The 16,283-nt window shown below is 35.5% G+C and overlaps 1 protein-coding gene across 1 annotated transcript in view; it reads left to right on the forward strand.

Annotated features, from left to right (window-relative positions):
• The window catches only part of SLC6A15 (solute carrier family 6 member 15), a 36,833-nt gene that overhangs the window by 13,632 nt on the left and 6,918 nt on the right, over positions 1-16,283 (forward strand). Inside the window, exons 3-9 of the mRNA XM_071423335.1 lie at positions 5,929-6,086; positions 6,578-6,704; positions 8,262-8,443; positions 9,693-9,803; positions 13,238-13,479; positions 13,586-13,778; positions 15,041-15,233. Of these exons, the coding sequence (XP_071279436.1) occupies positions 5,929-6,086; positions 6,578-6,704; positions 8,262-8,443; positions 9,693-9,803; positions 13,238-13,479; positions 13,586-13,778; positions 15,041-15,233 (1,206 nt within the window). The remainder of the gene's footprint in view (positions 1-5,928; positions 6,087-6,577; positions 6,705-8,261; positions 8,444-9,692; positions 9,804-13,237; positions 13,480-13,585; positions 13,779-15,040; positions 15,234-16,283) is intronic.

Genomic DNA, 16,283 nt, shown 5'->3' on the forward strand with positions numbered 1-16,283 from the left:
AATACTAGACTGGGAAGCTCTTTGCTGACTTTCACTCTTGTCTTATTCCCAGAAAAATGTTTGTTGGGAGAGGTGAGAGAAAAGGCTGGTATACAGCTGGGAGATACTTGGATCCACTCTGGGGATGTAACTGTAATGCCAAATGTATCGAGTGGAAAAAAGACTCTGGGAGCAGCTAAGAGCACTCCAGGGATGCTGGTTTTCCTGACTTTGAGAGGGAGGGCGCACAGGAGTTTTAGGCTCTGTGAAATAGGGGCTGAAGATGTTCAGTAAAGTTTTGAGACCTGACTATGGATCACTCTGTCCTCACCACAGGCCCTTATCCCAGGCAGACAATGCCCCGACTCCATCTGGCACTTAGGGCACCTCTTCCACTCTTTGCAGCCTAACAGATAAAAAAGCTGTTTCATTCTTGATAAAGACAATTTATGCTGGAGCTGAGTATGCTCAATTTCATTTTTGCACTGTAGGATTTGTTTATTCCTCCTTTACTCCATGAAGGTGAATATGTGTGTTTGTACAGATAAGCACAGTTCCTATATAACAATTCCATAACCTCTGTTAGCATAACATAGGTTCAGAGCTGCCTCAGCTTCCTGTGCTTGATAGCCTTAAAAATGAACTGCTCAAGTCTACCCAGTCTTGCCAAGATGCTCATAAATAGTGACAAACTAGATTTACCATTTCCTGCTGCTCCTAACTGTCATCTGGAGGAGATAACACACTTTTCACTATTTTCAAACAAAGAAAATATTTAAAGTTTCTTCTGTTTGGTTGTCTTTTCCTTGTAGGATTAGCAGATGTATAATGATACTGTTACATAATTAGAAGTAACAAATGCAAAATACATTAGCTATTCTGCTAAAATGACTAAGTGTTGGAGAAAAGTGAGGAGTCTCCAAGATACTACATGTCCAAAGATTTTGTGTTGCATTTTTGTGAGCATTAACTTAATTTTTCTTATTTTTTTCCTTTTCTTTTTTTTTAAGGTAAGTCTTTTTTAATATCTCTGTGATGTAGAAAGTCAAAAGAACTAAACAATTATAGATAAAAGTTGTAAGCAAAATAGGAAAAATGGTAGCAGATGATGCTGTCATTATGTTTTGAAAAGATTGACTTGGGTAGAGTCACATTGTGAGTTTTTACAGTTAATTAGTCAGAATTTTTTACTGAAACACCGACAGATTGACATTAAAGTTCTGTGGTCTAATGAAAAAGCATGGCAGTTGTACTTTTCCTCTGCAGTGCTCTTGGAAGCAAGCAACTAATGAAAGAGAAATGGGAGCAAAGCAAATATTCCCTTGTACTCCAACACTCGAGTAGGGATTCAGAGGCTTTATTATGTAGCTTTGGATCAGTAATTTATATTCAGTGCCTTGAGTTCACTGGTAACTACAGTATAATCTTTTTGAGTTCAGTATTATCAGACTCAAAATTTAGTTGTACTTTGGTGTACTGAAAATGTCGTGTTTCTATTTTGCAAGTGTAATTCTTCATTGAGGCGATTTGGCTAAGGTGATGCTCACCCTTTAAGCACAGTTCTGTAAACAGGCACACCTGAACATTCTGAAACTGAAACTAGTGACAGGAAGACTATGATATCTCAGGATACAGATAAAAACCTGCAGATAAAACATAGAACCATTTATCGGAGTTTTCCTGTCAAAAGCAGATTCCATTTTGTAGAGGTAAATAATTTTACTTACTGAAGCTTAGTGTACCAGTAATTTAAAGTGTTTTATTGCTCACTTGTCATAACTTCAAAAATTTAAGTATTTGACATTGAAAATCAGCATATCCTCATCTGAATGTCAGCTTCTTGCTTGCATTCTGTTAGAAAGTGTCTAGTAAGCGATAAGAGCTGGGATCACTCTTCAAGACAGTAGTAAACTACCTTGATTGAATAAGAATTAAATCAGATACCAGACACTTAATTAAAATCTAGCACAGCAGCAGCTGAAACGAATGTGGAAAGTTAATAAGTTTTTCAGGTTACAGCAAGAATTGCTAGGTGAAGAAAATTCATCTGTAGTATCAAGGTGGTAATGGTTATGTTGCCTTGGGTTACTGCTTTGAAAGTATTTTCTAACTCTTTAATCACTAATGAATCATGTAATTTTATGATTTTTTGGAGCATTTTTAAGAGCTTAGATCAAAACCAAGGTCATTATTCCGCTTCTGTCAATAATATTGCCAAATGCAGTCCTTATGGTAATCTCAAGAAAGACAGTTTATCAGGTAGCCCATTCTGGTGCTTGATTAAATAAAAAAAATAAGGAAATCAAAGTAGTGCACAGTTTTAACAATCATGAAATCTTCTTGAAATCTCTTATATCTTTGTCATTCATTCTAGTAAAGAAGGATGAGGGGTTTTTTTCCTTATTGAGATGATTTTTTTTTTTAATATGGAAGCCAATGCTTAAGATCACAACAGGCAAAAACAAAAGTGACTTCACAGTTGAATAATTTTGTAAGTGTAGAATGGAGACTTGGGGATTCTGAACTAAACAGAATTGTAATATTCAGAAGGCAGCTTAGCTGATAGGTGTAGCAGACAACTGACTGTAGGATGTTGTTCAAGGCCAATTTATTACTCAAATTCAAATTAGAATGGTCCTTGTCCAGTGTTATAACTGCAAGGTCCCATGTTTTCATGCACAGGCAAGAGACATGCTGGGATGTTTCCGTAGTGATTCTTTTTTAGGATGAAATTAGGATGTCTTAGAGTTTTTTAAAATATGTCTAGCTTCAAGGGAAGACTTCAGCAAAATACTTGCCCAGAGATGCTGTGGTTTCCTATTGACTATGGGGCATAGAAGCCCTCTGCAGCTGTGATACAGCTGTATAATCCAGCTATATCCAAGCTCTATTGTACTGAAACTCACATGTGCACAATTTTCCATTGTGTCCATTTTGGCGAGAAGAACAAGATCAGAAGGAAGCTCAGGAGGTTTGAATAATCAGAAGAACCAGCACTTCAGGTGCTTTGCACAAACCTAGCAGTATAGAGGTGAACTCTGCTGTTTGGCTACCCACTGAATTCCAGAGCTGCCATGTCTAATGTAATGTGGATTTAACACCACATTTATTGAACTCATTTAGTAGAGTCTAACTGATAAATCTTGCAATTAACATTTGATACTGCACCATAAAACACCCACATCAGCCCAGTCTTTAAACGTGTGCTTAACTTTGCAGCCTTGTGATTAAGGTTGTGGACTGGGACACTGAAGAGCTGGGTTCAGTTCCTGCTCTAGTACAGTCATCCAGTGGGATACAGGGTAAGTCACTAGGCCCCAATTTTTTTGAGCTGTATAGGTTTGTCTCTGCTCAACTATGGCACATCTGTCTAATTAAGATCTAAGGTATAATTTACAATAGCATTATATGATAAAACACCTGTGTACTGTTGGCTTTCAATGAATTGTATAAGCAGATTTTTTAAAGACAGTGATGCCAAAGCTTCTCACTTACAATGTAAATTCTGTGTTGCAGAAATTCTGAGAGTCACTCAGGGGTATTTAATTGTTTCTGTGTTATACGTTTCTAAGGCAGATAGTCCCCCCCATTTTTGAATGTGGCTGTTGCTCTGTTCCTCAGCTTTCCTCATATTTATTTTTTTCTGTCTCTTTTCTTAATAGCAAGTAAGTCCTTTGCATTCTTTCCATTATGTGCACATAGAAGACGAACTACAAGAGACACCAAAGTACTGAATATGAATGTAGCTGCTACCTCAGTAAAAACAATGCTTCAGTAGACACTGTCAGACAGTATCATTGCATAGCATATTATCATGGAGTTCATGGATAAAATAGCCTGTGAGGCTATGTTAATAACATAGACTGTGAGGTATATGAGACCAATATTCTTTGTCTGGTGTGACAGTGGTTTTTCATAGAATCATAGAATTGTTTGGTTTGGAAGGGACCCTAAAGATCTTCTAGTTCAAACTGCCCTGCCATAGGCAAGGAACCTTCCACTAGACCAGGTTACTCAAAACCCCATCCAATTGGCCTTGAACAGTTCTGGGGATGGGGAGTTCAAAACCTCCCTGGGCAACCTGTGGGCAGCCAGTGCCTAATCAACCTTATAGTAAAGAATTTCTTCCTAATATCTAATCTAAATCTACCCTCCTTCATCTAAAGGCCCTTCCTCCTTATCCTGTCACTACAAGTCCCTATTAAAGGTCTCTAGCTTTCTTGTAGGTCCCCTTTAGTACTGCTATAAGGTTCTGGTAGGTCTCTCCAGAACCTTCTCTTTTCCAGAACTGAATAACCCCAACTTTCCCAGGTCTGTTTTGCTGTCCTGTGACCAGCTTGGTGCCTGTGGACTCATTCCAGGTGGTCAACATCTTATGTCAGGGCTCCTATTTTTCTCAGATTTTATTTCTTCCTTTTTCCCCCCTAGTTTTGAACTCAAGACTGCAGTTAATCCATAATTAATATCTTTATAAGATCTTTGTAATGGAAGGGGGTGTCCAGTTAGTGTGTACTTTGTGAGGAGCAAAATAGTAAGTTGACCTAAATGGGAATGAATGCTACCAGAACATCTGAGACCTCCTGCACATCCTAGGAAGGTTTAGCTTTTCCAACATAAACTGTATTGCATGAGATAAATTGCCCACTAAGGGTATGAAAATGCCAGTGCATTTTGATAGATTCCTAAAAAAGCCCTAGAAAGTTGACCCTGGTTGAGGGAACTTGAAGTAGGACTTAGCTGGAGTTGAGGATAAATGCCAAAATGGTTTCTGAACTTTGCTCAGCTTCTCTTTCATCACAGGATGAAGACATTGATTATACAAGTTAGCAGCTCTGAATCTAAGCTTCTGAGGTCTTTAGATCTTTGCTTTGTAGCTTGCTTCAACACGCTGCAGTCTGCACCTCTCAAAGGTTTTCCCTTAACCTTATAATAGTTTCAAACAGAAGTTCTAAGGCCTTTGAGTTAGTTGTCCAGCACAGTGGTCTATATTGCAGTGTAAGAGCCACACAAAGTCAGGTGCCATGTTGCTTATGCTGATGCCTGCATGTTTTATTAGCGCTGGTACTAAATACTCCACAACACCAAGGAGGAAGTTAGGCTTGGAACTTGTCAGTGTGCTTAGTGTATGAATATATTTGCTTGTATTCAGGCTTCCTGAAATAAATGGAGATGCATCCTTAAGTTAGAATTGTGTATGATCAGTTCCTGGGAATAAGACCTTAAAAAAGAGGAATTGCTTTTTATATATATGTTTATGTAAAGGTGAAGTTACAGTTGCATTTTCAAATATGACTTGAAGAAGAGAGTTGGTGAGTACTGGAAGATACAGATCTACAATACTCCATTTCGCTTCCACCTCATGTTTCTGTTCTCTGTCTGGAGCCTTGTGGCAACAGGCTGATAAATAAGTTTTCTTGCTTAGCTGGGTAGCATCATTATTATGTACAGTATGAAATCCCATTTTTGAGCATCTGAGAAATGGAGAAATCAAGAGATATCTTCTGAAACTTCTTATGATTGAAGCTCACTCAGAACGTTGTGCACAGAGTGTTTTCTATATCTCCTTTATATTCAGTCTTGCTGCTCTGTTACAAGTCAAGCTCTAAGGTTTTCTAAGAAATGCTGATTTAGCTCCTGATGATTCTGTATCTCTAAAAAGTTTGATTCAATGTCCAATGTTTCAAACTAGTAACTCATTTCAGTAATATCTCACTTGCAGAAAGGCTTGCCTCAAACATGTTACAGTGCTTTATAGATTAGGTGTCTTTGGGTTTTTGATATCTTACAAGACTTATGACTGAGGTTCAGCTAAAATTATTCTTGCATGTGATCAAAAAAGCTTTGCAATGAAAGCTAAAAATTGGAAGCTATTAGAAATTTTCACATTTTTTCTGTCAAGTTCTGACTCTTCTTCCATTTACTCTGATTTATTCTTTGTTCCCCTCATAGGTGCCTATCTTGTGCCATACTTAATCTTGCTACTGATAATAGGGATTCCACTCTTTTTCTTGGAGCTTGCTGTCGGGCAGAGGATCCGTCGAGGGAGTATTGGTGTGTGGAATTATATCAGCCCCAAACTTGGAGGGATTGGATTTGCAAGCTGTGTAGTAAGTTTTTTAACACTGTGTTGTTTGCTTTCAGATGTTATGATTTAGACTTCCTGTTTTGCTGCAGGGAAAGCCCATTGATTTATAGCTGGGCATCAAGGCCAGTTTTCAGTGGTTTTGAAGATCTTAGAACTCGAATCAAGCCATTTAAACTCTTGACATATATAGGTCTGTTATGTCAGTAAACTTGTACTCTGTGATTCTTTTGAAATTAGGAACTGTGGAACAGAGTACCCTTCTGGAGGAAAAATGCCTGTAACAGTTACATGTAACGTAAATAAATAAATATGGAGAAAAGTGAAAATTTAGAAAATGTCAGGTACTTTAAGGGGACAAGTCCTTCTCTTCTTCTGATTTAGTTGAATAAAACTAAATTTAGTTAATTAGGTTCATTGACTGATGTACAGAGATATGCAGAAGTTCAGCAGGCATTATTTTATTTGCTTCATAAATGTAACTTTTTGGTTGTTTTTTTTTTTCCTTCTTACTAGGTATGCTTCTTTGTGGCCCTGTACTACAATGTCATTATTGGATGGAGCCTGTTTTACTTTTCACAGTCTTTTCAGCATCCATTACCGTGGGACCAATGTCCTTTAGTTAAAAATGCATCTCATACCTGTAAGTCTGTATTAACATGAGGTTCTTAAAAATCATATAAAGTATATAAAACTTGAGGTTTTCAAACAAAAAGGAGAAAAACTACAATTTAAGAAGATATTTGTGTGCAAAAGTGTTCTATTTGTTGTTTTTAAGTGTCCTATAAGAGCACTGTTTTCTATGTAAATTAAATTTCTTTGTAAATAGAAATGAGATAATGAGTCCTTTGAGTTTTGCTGTAATGAGATAATCTCTTAAAAGACATATTCTATAACAGCATGAAAAGTTCCTTGTCCTTTGGGTTTGGTTATCTTATAACAGTAGATATTTTGTATTATTATTGCTATTGAAATATGAATTATTTCTTCTTTTCCTTTTTTTTCAGATTCTAAATTTTCTTTAATTATCTTTTGTGGGTTTATATACCACTTGAATAAAGAACAACCAGGGATGTTTGAAAAGTTCTACCTTTTTGTACTGTCTTTTCCAGAGTTGTTTGCTTCAGTTATTATTCAGAAATAGTACTTGTAAATGTTGACAGTCAAACTGAATGTATTCCACAAGCTACTGCCCATTAATTGAGCAGCAGTGGTTGTTTATGTACTCTTATCCTTCTTAAATATTAAGACACAGCGTATCAGCCTAAGTTGAGCAGAAACCATCTGAACTAAGCTTAAAAAAAGAAAACTACTATATTTGATAACATCTTACCATTTTTAATAGGTTATTTCAGTGAAGATCTGTCATCTCTGTTAGGTTAGGTTAAAAAGAGTGTATTTCCCCCTTTTTTCCATTAATTATCTTGACTCAGGACATGCATACATGTATGGTTTGATTGTTAGGTATAAATAATTTATAAAGATTATTAAGTAAATATTTTCTCTGAAGAAATCTTTCTGTTTATGTATTACGTGTCTAGATACACACAGTTCCTTAAACTGTTTAGTAACATGACTATAACAGAATTACAGTATGATTCAAAGAATCACTTCTGGAATATACATAGCGACTTCCATGAAATATATCTGTGTAGGAACCACTTATTTTCTTTTCTCCTTTTCTCATCACTTTGGTATCATCAATAAAATAATAGATATTTTATTGTTTATAATGGTAGTTAAGTCCCTGTTTATTTGAGTGTCATATCAAAGGAGACACAATTAATTTTCCATATGTCTTCAAGTTTGTGTTCATTGCAGAGAGGTAGTTTTCATAGTACATAATTCATAGTATCATATGCAGATAATGTAATTTTATTTGTGATAAATGGAATATATGTCTTCATCTAAGCCTGCCTACTGTTTAGTTCTGAAGTGATAAATAAATTCTGCCTTGGAGTAAGTTTAACCATAACGCAGAGGAATACATTGTCCCAAAAGGGTGTTTTAAAACATATACCCAGAAGCTTTCACTGATAGCAGTCACTTTTTCTTTTAGACAATGTCTTAACACTGGTTTTTGAGTTTAGCTTTTTAATAAATGATGATGGCACAATTAGAAATATTGAGAAGTGATAGAACACTGTTATGAAATATCTCTCCCGAACCCTTTCTTTACTTGCTAACATCTCTTTGACAGTTGTGGAGCCTGAGTGTGAAAAAAGTTCTGCAACCACTTATTACTGGTACAGGGAAGCACTGAATATTTCCAGCTCTCTGTCAGAAAGTGGGGGTTTAAATTGGAAGATGACTATCTGCTTGCTGGCTGCTTGGGTCATGGTATGCTTAGCCATGATCAAAGGCATTCAGTCTTCAGGCAAAGTGAGTATACTGTTTACCTGCATGACTTTGTTTAATTTTGAGGCATTTCAGGACATTTCTGTTCATCACACTGTCTGTTTGCTCTGATGAAATCTGTAGGAGCAGGTTAAGTGCTTTGACTCACTCCTGCATTTGTATAATCTCAAATAGAAGAATATTAGTAGTTAAGCATTAAAATTCTATCAGTTTTATTGGAAATGGAAGTTATTTAGTGGGACTTGAGATCTGAAGAAGAATCATTTTGCTTCTCATCAGCATAGATGTTGCTTGTAACTGTACCTCAGCTTTATTGTGCAGCATAAGTTTCTGTGTTTTGAGTGTCTAAGGAAATAAATTTCCATGTGTACTCACCATATGACTGCAGTGCATTCACATATGCATGCTTCTGGCATTAACACAGCAGCTTTCCAGGATTCTGGATTGTTTCTTTTGACTAATGATTTACCATCCCTTTGCATCTGAGTTCTGGTAACTTGTCTTCCTTCCTTTGCATGCAGCCAGCTGGGTTTGCTGGTGAAAGATTTACTAGATCTGTTGATCTCGGTGGAATTTTCAGAGGGAAAACAATTTGTCCCAATAGCAAAATTCTTTGCTATTAAAAAGTTTGGCACTGACATGGCGATTTCTGTGACCTTCTTGGGGCATTTCAGTTAAAGAAATAAGTAGCATGTTTAACTAGAGAATCATTTTACTAAGCTTTACAGAATAAATTTTCTTTTCTGTCATGGGTAATGAAATATCAGATTTGATTACTATTTTTTGTTGTTTTGACAGTAAGCATGTGATTGAATTCATTGGTTATGTACTTTCTATTGATTCTTGTCCCCTTTCCCTCTGAAGACAAAATTAGTTTCTATTCATGCTGCATACCTTTGCCATATCCAGTCAAAGTGCTTTTGTAAAGAGAAGCATTTCTGCAACAGTTTACTTCTGTCTTTGTTTTCATCTCATTGGATTAATACTGAATTTCTCTGGAAGTCCACAGGTTCTTTATCGGTTAGTGATAAATACATCAGGCAGTTGTATTGTTTTTGTACAGTACAGAATTTAATTTCTTTTTACAATCATGTGATTTTGCTTTCTTCTGCAGAGACAAGGGGAAGGGGAAGTGTTCTGCTTATTTCTTAGACCATATGATCATCAATTCAGTCATATATCCAAAGGATACTGTGCAGTGAATGAACATATTGAAAAGAAACTCCATGTTAAATGTCATGTTACATTTTTTCTTTGCCTTCTTGTATTTCAGATCATGTATTTTAGTTCCCTTTTTCCATATGTGGTACTTTTATGCTTTCTGATCAGAGGACTGCTCCTTAATGGGTCAGTGGATGGAATTCGTCACATGTTCACCCCTAAGGTATGTACTTAATTTCTGTTTGCAGGGTATTAAAGTTTCAGTGGAAACATGACCATTTATGAATGCTCTCATTTAAGCTTATTGTTCTCATAGAACATTTGGCTGTATTTCTGTTTGCTTAAATTGCAAAATTTTTGTTGATCTCAGTGGCACAATACCAAGCCCTAAAGTCCAAAGGCTCTAGGTGTTCCAAGGGTCTGTAGAGTTACCTCTCTTAAGTGAGGGCTCCCAGAGCTATACATCCCTGCAAAGCTAAACATCTGAGAGTGCAATTTAGAGGATTCAGGAAGTTTAGAGAGCTTTAAATACTGAAAAGAGAAGTTTGCCATTTTCTAATATTGAAATGTCTAGTTCTGGGTTGTCAGTGCCTTACTTTGCACTTTTATCATGGCATGAATAATTAACTTATCCCTTTTGGAAAAGAGTGGTTTTTTCCCCTCCTTTTTAGAAAAAACTTATAACTGTTTACATAGTAGCCCAAAGTACAGGTGACCTGTATTTAATAGTGAAGTAGTGTAAGTACTTGCCCCTCAGCTTTCCTTATCAATTTTCTTATGACTTGCCAAGATAGCAGCAGTTCTAAGCATATTTTTTTTTACTGCCAATATTTTTGCCAGGAACGTGCCTTACACAGCTTTAGGTTTTCTAACTATGGAGGTGATAAGGAATGTTATGAATCACTGTTTACCTTGAAGATCTAAATACTACCCACACTTACCTCAAATGCTTGCAACTACATCTATACTACAGGAACAGCATGTTTGAATAGTCAGAGCCATACTCAGGAATGAATAAGTCTGGGCTTCATATTGTATTGTGAAATGGACTTTCTAACAAGTCCACTTCACAATACAGCTGAGAAAAACAGGACTATTATTTCAAAAATGAAAGCTAAATAATAAGATAATCAAAATCAATGCACATAGTGGCTAATGCCAGATGACAGGGTGTTGTCAGTTGTTTTGATTCCAGGTGTTTTGAGTCTGGAGAACTGTCATTCTATACAAATGACCTTTGTTGTCTCTCACATTGATGCAGTCATGTTCCACTTCACTCACTGTCACCACTTTAGAGAGTCATGCTTGTGCAGAAACTTGCAGGCTGCTCAGGCAAATTTGAGAAACCTGAGGAAGAGAGAAATGTAATGCCTACTTACGAGAGAAAGTCTAAAGTGAAGGTGAAATACAGACCTCTATAAGATATAATTTGGTTTCTCAGCCACGGTGTTAATACTTCCTTTGGAGAAGTACCACTAGATACTGAGGGAAAATAAATATAAAAACTGCCCTTGGATATCAACACCTCTTCAGTATTCACTGCTTCATGAGTTATACTTAAAAAAAAGTTGCAGCTGGTGTTTACTTTACGGTTACATTATACTTAATTATACAAATGTTTCAACTGTTCATTTAAATGATATAAAAAGAAAAATGGTTCTTAATTTCTTCTCACAGTTTCCAGTTTTGTATCAAAATTTAAGTTGTGGTTTAAATTTGAAGATAGGAAGCCTGTATGTGATATGTATTATATGTGAATATAAACCTTACAAAATATTTCCATTATAATTTTTTTTTGTACTTTAGCACTAATTTGGACTGTAGGTTCATAGGAGACTACTTGAAGAAATTCAGAGTCCCACACCTGTTGTTTCATTCACTCCACTGTGCTAACAACACTTTATTTGGGCACCCAGGCTCTAAAAAGGAATGCTAAACCAATCTAGCATGAAAATTATCGAGGTAGATAGATGTGAGAGGGAGAAGCATCTTTTTGGCCCAGTTAGCTGAACAAATGGCCATCTTTTGAGCACAGGTGATTGCAGCAAATTCCCATCAGTGGGAGAGGATTGGCACACATTGGTGCAGGTGTGAGAGTGCAAGACTAATGCAGAAGGGAAGAATTTCTCTGTTTGGCATGGCTGTTAAACAAAGCAGAAATTCTAAATAAGAAAATTCATGGAAAACCTAAAGAAAGGTATGTGAAAAGCCCACTTAACTACTGCAGTTGTTAGGGATTATGTGGGATTATATGAAACTGAAGTACAGAGACTCCAAAATTTCACATACCATACCTAATAGCAAATCAGTCTAGAGTTAATTTTGGAAGTCTGGGCTACATGTATCCGAAAACACACTACTTCTGATGGTACAAAGGATATATTGTAGGAAGTGAGTAGGGTTTTGGTATTTCAAGCAATTAGAGATTTGTTACAGTTAAGAGTGTTCCTTGCTCTCCCTCTGGTGGGAAAGCTCTGGCATGACAGTGCCTGAGTTAGAACTACGTGCAGTAGCCACTTGTGCATTGTATTTATAATCTAAATTGTAAGTCAGGAATATGTTTATTGTCATAAACACCTTTTCCCAATTTTATTGTATTTCAGCTATATATAAGTGAATAAAAGAAGTTTTCTGCTGCTTATCTATAATAAATATTATATCTCCATGGGAAACAGACATTTTATCCAAAATGTTGTAACAATAGCAGATTTCTTTCTCCTCAGAGTAAGACAGTCAGTCTGATAATTCTGGCATCTGTGCTGATGCTTTTCAGTTTTATTTCTATGAATAAACGTAGGGCTTAAAGAAAATAAAAGTCACTTGCATTAATAGAGGCCCTGATTCAGCTTGAGCAAATCTGATGTTTAAATTTGTTTTTCTTTAATTCTTTTTTGTGAATCAGTATCTAAAAGAATTTGAGATAGATGATGACTCATAACTTTGTAAAAAAGTGGTTTTTTTTTTTGAGCAATGCAGTTGATCTGAGTGAGCAATACTGATAATTTTTTTTATAAAAGACTTAGTTGCCCCTGTAATGCATGACCCATTTAACAAAGGGTTGAAGTTCAAGGCATCTGACTTTAGAGATTTGACTCAGGCACTATACAGCTTGTGGTGGCAAGTGTTCATTTCATGTATTTTGTTTTGTTTTACTTATTTTCATGTAATAGAATTCCATATAAGCATGTGTATCTCATGTTCACCTTCTTTTTGTTCATTTGAAAAGTGACAGCAAGGCAACTTTAATCATACTCATTGCATTTCTTAAAAGGGTTGATCAATCTAAAATACATCTTAAGTCTTACAGAAGTCAGTACATATACTGTAAATAAAAAGGTATTGTAAAAAAAAACCCTCTCTTATTTCTCAGTATAACTAGCTGATATTTCAGTTAGATAGCTCCAGTAGTGTCTTGTTGTTTGGAACATATGTATAGCATGTTTCTCCTCAATGTTTAGATAATATAAAATAAGTAGAAATTCTGGCCCTTAAGTTTGCCAGCTTCAGGGGCTGCATTCAGCTTTCATTTTATCATAATGAAAATACAGTTGTAGTGGAGTATTAGCATTTTTATGATGTAGTGTTTATTCTGTTGTTTTTTTCATATAATAGAAATGCATTTTATAGCTGACATATATTATATCTAATTTCAAACAGCTTGAAAAAATGCTGGAGCCCAAGGTCTGGAGAGAAGCTGCTACTCAGGTGTTCTTTGCCTTAGGGCTTGGATTTGGCGGAGTCATTGCCTTTTCAAGCTACAACAAGAGAGACAACAACTGCCATTTTGATGCTGTACTGGTGTCCTTCATCAATTTTTTCACTTCTGTGCTGGCAACTTTGGTGGTGTTTGCAGTTCTGGGCTTCAAAGCCAATATCATAAATGAAAAATGTGTTACCCAGTATGAATATCCATTTCTTTTTTTAAAATTATTTTTACGGTTTATTTCATTTATGAATTAACACAGACCACTGAGTTTGTTCTCTCTGTTCTATTGTGTTTTACAGAAATTCAGAGAAGATTTTAAAACTTCTGAAAATGGGCAATCTCAGCCAAGATATGATCCCACATCATATCAATTTCTCAAGCATTACAGCAGAAGATTACAATTTAGTTTATGACATTATACAGAAAGTCAAAGAAGAACAGTTTGATTCTCTTGGTCTGAAATCCTGTCAAATTGAAGCTGAGCTTGGCAAGGTGAGATTAAGTCTTGAATAGAGAGATTAGGAGGAGATGAATGTTTGTAAGCCTGAAGTAAGCTGTGACGTGTACCTACATGGAGTGTCAGTACAGTGTACCCGTGAGCCATGCACCTATAAAGACCTGGATGGAAACATGGTTGCATTCCAGCTCACTTGAGGACTTTAAGGTCTGATGTCTTACTATAGTCTTCACTGATTTATAATATATTTTGATCATTATAGCATTCTTCTCAGGAGGTGATAAATTTTTTAAGCTTTGTTCTGTTCTTCAGAAGAACTGAGCATGAGGGTTTTTCCAAAGACTAAACAGAGGTGTTACCTATTCAATGTCTCAGACTTCAATTTCTATTTATATAATAAGATTTATTTATATAATAATATTTATATAATTTATTTATATCTAATAATAATTGTATCTTAGTGTTAAGATACAATTATTAGATATAAATACTACTTCACTAAAGCAAAAAATTATTATCTGCTTATTAGGTAGTTGTTTAATGAGTATCATCCTGTTTTTAAATCTTACAGTAAGCCAAATCTGTTACAGAAATTATAGTTTTCTAGCTTTAGAGAGGCAATTGCAGATTGAAACACTGACTTCTATATAGTTGCACCAGCATCTGAAGATAAAATATAAAATTGGTGACTTAGACTTCTAAGTCTAAGTTTTCTATACTGTGGTCACTCTTTAAATTTGAAAGAAAAGTATAGAAATTAAATCCTTTACATGCTTACTGGAGAACACAGAGTGTATTTTGTAACAGTCCTATATAGTAGCTGTCATGCAAAATTATCAGTGAAGGAGAGAAAGAAGTTCTGATTGGACAAGAGAGGAAAATTCTTCATAGTTAGTGCAGTCAGCCCTTGGACTAATCTCTCAGTGGACGTGGTGCTTTCCACACCATGGGACATTTTTAAGATTCAGCTGGACAGGGTGCTGGACCATCCTGTTTAGACTGCTTTTGCCAAGAAAGTTTTGACCAGATGATCCATGAGACACCTTCAAACCTCATAGTCTAGGATTCTATGAAAGAAATGTGTTAATGCTAATCAGCTTACAAATTCTCATGCTTCAGTAAATAATATTAATTGGAAGAATTATGTATTAGATAGCAATTTCCCTCTCTGCCTTCAAGAGGTAATCAGTGACAGCATATGAGCACAAAGTCAGACTTGTCAGGCTGTCACACTACCAAAAAACCAAAAATAAATTCACGATTAATGATATAATATTTTTTTTTTCCTCATTGACAGGCAGTTCAAGGAACTGGTTTAGCTTTTATTGCATTTACAGAAGCAATGACCCACTTCCCTGCTTCTCCCTTCTGGTCAGTCATGTTCTTTCTTATGTTAGTAAATCTGGGACTTGGAAGTATGTTTGGAACCATTGAAGGCATTATCACGCCCATTGTTGATACCTTCAAGGTCAGGAAAGAAATTCTTACTGGTGAGTTACACAAACATTCTTTTCTCCATAGAGCAGTAAATGAATTTTTTTTTTGGCACGATGAATTTTATTTTTTTTTTTTGGACATGAAGGTTTACAGAGCAGTAAATCACTGTGTTCAGACTGTACTTCCATGCACAGGCACATTAATATCTGCCAATAAAACCTTATCCTGAATGTTATAGTAGCATAAACACCCTAAAAACTTAAATTTTAATTCAATTTCTGTTACAAGTTTCTATATGGTCAGTCCTTTTGGGCTCTTTCAGAATGCTTTCCATTCCATCCTGTGTCACACATTGGAGAAACAAAGGAAAAGGGAAGAGTGAAAATACATTGCAAATGACTGCAAATTATTCCTGAGTAGGCCAGATGAAATCTTAATTTATAATGAAATTTTTATTATGCTAAAATCAGTACAGTAACTCTCTAGAGAAACATATTTTTCCCTGTTAAATGTTTATAAAGTCTTAAACAAGACGTCTAGTTGTTTTGTTTGGGGTTTTTTTATTACTTAAATGCCCTAAGTTACTTGTTTGGTTTTTTTTTTTATTACTTAAATACCCTAAGTTATTTGAGGTGTAGCATGTTCACGTAGCCTTGACTTGTAGGGATTTCTCTTTTTTATATAAAGCACCAGCAAAGGTGTGAAAGTTAGGTTTCTGAAAACCTTCAGGACAGCTGCAAGAGATTTGGTGTCTTATGCACAAATTCAGCTTTCCTATCAATGCCTATAAAAGGTGGGATAGAAAACAAATTTTAAAAAATGGTGCTTTAACATTGGCTAACTCTATGAAGAAGATGATAAACTCTATGAGAGAAATAATAATACATTTTATGAGAGTTAACCCCTGATGCAGCAGAGTAACTGCTTTTTTCCCCAGTTGCTTTCCTTAGTTTACCGAGATAACAAGTAATATTTGATAGGTAAAAAAATCAAATTTTTAAAAAAAGATAAATCAATTGATTTTTCAGAAGTCCTAAGTTATTGAGCCCTTTTTGGTCTGTTTGTTTTTTTTTTTTTTTTTTTAATTGGGTCTTAACTTCTTG

This window comes from Agelaius tricolor, unplaced genomic scaffold (genome assembly GCF_023055355.1).
Source record: "Agelaius tricolor isolate 1412-34295 unplaced genomic scaffold, bAgeTri1.0.p SCAF_3, whole genome shotgun sequence".
Classification (NCBI taxonomy): Eukaryota; Metazoa; Chordata; class Aves; order Passeriformes; family Icteridae; genus Agelaius; species Agelaius tricolor.